This window comes from Sphaerodactylus townsendi, linkage group LG03, assembly GCF_021028975.2.
Source record: "Sphaerodactylus townsendi isolate TG3544 linkage group LG03, MPM_Stown_v2.3, whole genome shotgun sequence".
Taxonomy (NCBI): Eukaryota; Metazoa; Chordata; class Lepidosauria; order Squamata; family Sphaerodactylidae; genus Sphaerodactylus; species Sphaerodactylus townsendi.
In genome coordinates, this window is record NC_059427.1 from 154,419,329 (window position 1) to 154,425,562 (window position 6,234).

At 46.2% G+C, this 6,234-nt stretch overlaps 1 protein-coding gene across 1 annotated transcript; it reads right to left on the bottom strand.

The window, feature by feature from the left end:
- Window positions 1–242: 242 nt before the first annotated feature.
- Window positions 243–5,719, bottom strand: LOC125427668 (procollagen galactosyltransferase 1-like). Its single transcript, XM_048487217.1, has 3 exons — window positions 5,554–5,719; window positions 1,625–1,831; window positions 243–1,012 (listed from the first exon to the last, which is right to left on the bottom strand). Exons 1-3 carry the CDS (start codon window positions 5,601–5,603, stop codon window positions 745–747), a joined length of 525 nt encoding a protein of 174 aa, XP_048343174.1. The 5' UTR covers window positions 5,604–5,719; the 3' UTR covers window positions 243–744.
- Between the last annotated feature and the right edge of the window lie 515 nt (window positions 5,720–6,234).

Sequence of the window (6,234 nt, forward strand, 5' to 3'; positions counted from 1 at the left end):
AAATGTAGTTCTGGTCACACCTTTCTTGGTAAACTACACAGCACATCATGGACCTTTGACAGTTGGATTGAGCTGGTCAGGATGTACCAGGGCACTGTTTTGTCCTCATACACACAGGGCATGGGAGATACTAGAAAAGGTTAAGAAGTCAAGAGGAATCTAGAACTTACCAGAGTCACAATCTCAAATGTTACCAAGGCATTTGGGGTAAGGGAGAGACAATGTTTCACAGAAAGCAGATGTGAAATTGTCACTGTCAAAGTTTTATATAAAAATAATCACAGGTCTCAAACTTACACCAAAAGAGTTAGTTTAGTCTGACACCGGGCATCAGGATGCCAAACCTGTTGGTCTGGACTACATCTCAGCCCCTCTCTCACCCTTAGCAGGGTAATGATTATTCAGAGAATAAAACTCCTCTTCCACAAATGGATATATTAAGATTGTACCCGCACTGCTTTTCAAACAAAAGAAGGAAGTAGACATTTGGGGGAGGGGTTGTGGTAGAACTGAGCAAACTGCATCGAGCTGCCCCCTTGCCCTCAAACAGGTCTTGGCATGCCTTCAGCATTCAGGTTTACCCATTACATGACGTCCAAAGTTATGATTGAAGACATAGGATATGCTGGAGTCCTGCAACAGCTATCACCCAAGAGGTTCAATCTCATAAGCCCTTGGGAAGAGAAACTCCCTTTTCTCACACCATGCCTCTCCCACAGTCCCTCCACCTGTGCCCCAGTGGTGTCATAGCTCATCACGGGCTGTGCTGTCAAGAGGGGACTGGAGCACATCAGAGTTCTTGGCCTTGTTACTCAGTTCCTGCTGTTCCTTCATCTTCTGGGATTTGGCTCGGTCCCAGTCTGTCTTGATCTTCTCATTGTTCCACACCACAGAGGTCTCTGTGTCACTGATATATCCATCATCACCTGTGTAGTGTGTGGGGTAGACCAACAGCGGTTCCACTGAGAAAGCCAGCAAGTTTCGATTTTCAAAATGCTCCATATACTCAGTACTGTGAGAAGGGAAAACACAATATCATGTTGAAAAGACTTGAATGCTTTCAGACCCTTCAATGCTACAAATTTAAGGCAGCTGAAATTTCACTGTGCACAAGTATGGTTCTCAGCATTCCTTGGAGGAACCCCCAACAGAAATAGACTGAAATTTGAAGACCCTTTAAGTAAGAGTGAGGAAAAAGACATACCAAATGTACCAAATTCCAATTATTTTCAGACAAACCAGGAAGAAACATTTCCCGTTTTGGAAAGGAGAGGTCAATTTTGGAAAATACAAATTCTGAAAACTGTAGGCTAAACCTACCTACTCCCAGATTTGAAAGGTACCTTACTTGCTGAATAGTACTGATTTGACATTTTGTGAGACAGTTGCAAATTTCCTGCTTGAAATTATGAAGGCTTAATTTTTATTTGTTCATATATTGCTTATACTTTAATTGTACTGTAGTATTGTTAAAATTTAGGCCAATAAAGGCTTACTACTACTACTACTACTACTACTACTACTACTACTACTACTACTACTACTACTACTACTGGCCATGGGAACAGTATCCCAACCCCCTCACCCGCTTTGCCTTCCAAGTTGCTACAAAGCCCAGCCTTACACAGGATGTTTGTCAAACATGACAGGCAGGAACTCATCCACGGGGAGAATCTTGGAGAGGGGTTTGGCATCCAATAGCTTCTGGGCACCCTGCAGGGAGATGACATAGGCCAAGGTCCAATACGAGTAATCAGCTTCCACCAGGTTGCGGATATGGGGTACAGCTTTCTCAGGATGTTCCACCTGCATGCGCTTCCGGCCAATGTAGCTGGGGGTGCCAAGAGTGAAACAGCAACAGGAATGATTGAGAATTGTTAGATTCCAACCAAGTTGTGTTTAAACTCATTTTTGACTTTATATAGTAGTACAATTTGTTTTAAATAGTTTGACATGCTTATGACCACCATGTATGGAATTTGTTGCCACCAGATATAGCTTTAAAGTTGTTTTAAAAATTAATTCCTTGATCTATTACATTTGGATCTTGCTTTACTTTCCTCACAGAACTGAAGGCGACCCATGTCAAGAGTGGCCAACAGGTCGTTCAGGGGTGATGAGACACTGCCCATAAATTAAAAGTACCTCTCCGCCTTTCTCTAGCAGAGAAGGATAAGAAGGATAAGAAGGATCCTGTAAAGGGAAGGATAAGAAAGAAAATCACTTTCTTATCCTTCCCTGTAAAGCTTCCACAAAACCATTTCTCCTTGGCCCTGCATGTGAAAAAGGCGGCACACATATGTACTAAGGACTGTTTTGTGACTGGCTCCACCTATCGATTCGCCACTCTGTGACTGGTAGTTCCCAAGGCTCTTGAAAACAAGTACTTTCCAGAAATATATGTCCTCTTTTGGGGTTCCCAGGATCAATTTCGCATCAGCGAGGTTGCTGTGTTATATAATCTCAGATGGTTTTAAATGGGAACCGGACAAATTCATAGAGATGTTAGATTGATGAGTTTAATAGTCATGGTCACAAAGTGTCACCTTGAGCCTGTAATAGGAGAAAGGCTTATGAAAAATGACCTAAATAAATAAAAGTGGAACCTCCATGGTCAGTGGCAGTATGCTTACAAATATGTAGGGCTGGCCAAGTTTTATTGCTTTGTTGGTTGTCTGGATTATACTAGGGGTCTCTTTGAGTCTGCAGGCACATCTGGACTTCTGACATGGCATGGTGGGCAGAGCAACAAAACATGTGGCATAGAATGGCTATTGCAGGAGTCATTGCAACAGCTTAACTTCTGAAACACAGTGCAGATCCTTGTGCTGTGGTGGCAGCTGCTGCTAAAGCAACATTTTTTTTAAAAACTGCACAGCCAATCAAATCCCTAGTAATAGTCAATCAGAAGCCTTGCTCAGCAAAAGCCCTACCCAGCCCTACCCAGCAAAAGCCCTACCCAGCAAAAGCCCTACCCAATTGCTAAAAAACCTCGGTGGGTGCTAGAAAAGATGTTGGAGGGTGCCATAGTGCTCACGGACACCATGTCAGGGACCCCTGAGCAGTGGTAAGATTCTAATCCCTCAACCACCGGTTCACCCCCACCCTGCAGTGCCCCACTACCGCGCATGCGCCCCCCTGGCTGCACCTCCTAGTTGGGGAAGGGGGGGCCGCCCGCCCACCGATTGGGCCACACGCCTCTGGACCAGCTTCACAGCCTTTGGTGGAAGAGGCCTGCTGGCCTCCCCCAAAAGCTGCGCAGCCTAGCAGTCGCGTGGTCTGATCCACGACTGGCTAGGCCCATGGATCGGGCCGCACACCTCTGGTCCGGCTGTGTGGTCCCATCGCTCCTTCTCCTGAGGGAGGGGGAGCGACACTGGCGTAATGCCCATTGGGCAAGGTGGGCAGCTGCCCAGGGCATCACCTTGTGGGGGGCATCAAAATGCTGGCTTCGTTTTTGGGTATTTTGGTGGTTTTCCATTTTTGGCCTGCAGGGGGCGCAGTTTTTAGGCTAGTGGCACCAATATTTCAGCATATCATCAGGAGACTGTCCTTATGATACCCCCCAGGTTTGGTGAGGTTTGGTTCAGGGGGTCCAAAGTTATGGACTCCCAAAGGGGGTGCCCCTATCCCCCATTGTTTCCAATGGGAGTTAATAGGAGATGGGGGCTACAGTTTTGAGGGTCCATAACTTTGGCCCCCCCCCGGAACCAAACTTTCGCACCTCAAACTTGGGGGGGGGGGGGTATCACTAGGGCAGTTCTTCTGATGATGACCCTGAAAGTTTTGAGACTGTGCCTTCAGAAATGTGCCTTCACAGCCTGCAATAACTCCCCATTGGTGACAGCAATGCAGAAAACTCAATGAAAGAACAAAGATTCTTGGGCAAATTTCTAGGATGTTCCTGTAGGGGGTGCATTTTTTGGATGTTTCAGCACCAAAATTCTCAGCAGGAGTATTATCTGGAGATGATGGCACCCCCCAAGTTTGGTTCTAGTTTGGTCTCAGGGGGTCCAGCAAAGTTATGGACCCTCAAAACTCGTAGCCCCCATCTCCTTAGGCTTAAAGAATGTGGGGATGGGGCACTTCTTTGAGAGGGTCCATAACTTTGGACCCCCTAAACCAAACTGCACCAAACTTTGGGAGTACCATAAGGACAGTTTCCAGTTGATACCCTGAAATTTTGGTGCTAATACATCAAAAATGCGCCCCCTGCAGGAACATCCCTGAAATTTGCCCAAGAATCTTGGTACTGCATTGAGTTTTCTGTATTGCTGTCAATGGGGGTTGCAGGCTGGGAAGAGACATTTCTTGAGAGCCGGGCACAGTCTCAAATCCCTCTCAGGGTCTCATCAGGAGATCTGCCCTGGATGATACCCCCCCCAGGTTTGGTGTGCAGTTTGGTTCAGGGGGCCAAAGTTATGGACCACCTCAAAAAACTGTAGCCCCCCCACCTCCTATTAGCTCCTTGCATTTGAAAACAACAATGGGGGATGGGGCACCCCCTTTGGGAGTCCATAACTTTGGACTCCTTGAACCAAACCTCACCAAACCTGGGGAGTAGCATAAGGACAGTCTCCTGATGATATGCTGAAATTATGGTGCTGATATGTCTAAAAAGGCACCCCCTGCAGGCACCAATGTCCTGGTGCAAAAAAAATTTGGTCGTGGTGGAGTGGCCGCCCATGGGGGGGGGGGGGCATCCAACTCAGGTTTTGCCCAGGGCTACAGTTTGCCCAGGGCTGCCTCACACCCCTGGGGAGCAAGGGGCTTAACAACCTGTTCGCCTGAACCAGCTGAATTCCATCACTGCCCCTGAGCTATACTGATTTTTACAGAATTATTTTAGAACTTCAGCTGCAATGAGAGAAGCAGATAAATTAGGTAAATCAAAACCAGAGAGCTTTTGCATTCATGTCCAGTTTGTCAACTACCCAAAGACTCCCATCTGCCCATTGTTAAAAACAAGGCTGGACTAGACAGAGCCAGACTCTCCTTATGGGCACCGCAATTCAAGAAGGATATTGACAAGTTGGAATGATTCCAGAGGAGGGTAACCAAAATGATAAAAGTCCTACGAGAAGAGAGTTAGGGAGCTGGGTATGTTTAGTTTGGTGAAGAGAAGGTTAAGAGGTGACATGATGTTTAGATATTTGAAGGGATGTCATGTTGGTGAGGGAGCAAGCTTGTTTTCTGCTGCTCCAGAGACAAGGACCAGGAGTAATGGGTTCTAAGTGCAGGAAAAGAGATTCTATCTGAACATTAGGAAGAACTTCCTGACTGTCAGGGCTGTTCGGCAGTGGAATGCACTACCTGGGAGTGTGGTGGAGTCTCCTTCTTTGGAGGTTTTTAAACAGAGGCTGGATGATCATATGTAAGGAGTGCTGTGATTGTGTGTTCCTGCATGGCAGGGAGTTGGACTCGATGGCCCTTGTGGTCTTTTCCAATTCTATGATACTATGTTCTGAAATCCCAAATCACGGTGCAGCTCCTACTGGGAGAGGCTTCTGCCAAAGTTATCCCAACTGGCTTTCCTGACACTGCCTCACTCACATCAAATCCCAGTCCAGGCCCTCCTCCTCTAGGTCATACAAGAGATTCATCAAACGCCGTTTGAAGAAGATCTCAAAGCGCAGGTCATCCTCAAACACCACTGACTTTTCCAGGCCCCTCTCCACAATCTGCCAAGAAAGCAAAACAGTCACTGATTTTTCTGCCTTTTAACTCCGCCCACGGCTACCAGCAGCCCCTCCCCCATTTCAGGAGTTTTCCTGTTGCACCCAAAGTCCTGGCACATGCCCCCATCCCTCTGCCAGGCCATTTTCAACTCCCTACAAATGCACTTCTGGGTTTCAGCTCAAATTGTTGGGAATTCATATCTCATTATTTCCTAGGCTGTGAGCATTCTGCCTCCTCTATAAAAATAATTCTTGCATAATCCAAATTCTGCATCATGAAATGGTGGATTCTGCAACTGGGGAAATTACAGCAATTGAACACACTTTTGTGATCCCTGTTGTTTCCCCATAATTTATTCAACATTTTTACATAATTCAGCTTGAGTCTGGCAGCTAGAGGATACAGAATCAATACAGCCATGCCCACAACAAGTTGGCAAACTTATTCAACCACATTTCTAGATTTTAAGAAGTTAGCATATCCATATATTTTCAAGGACATCTTTGCAGCCATAAGGGATAGAAGCTTGTATTTTTAAAGCAAGAACACAATCTG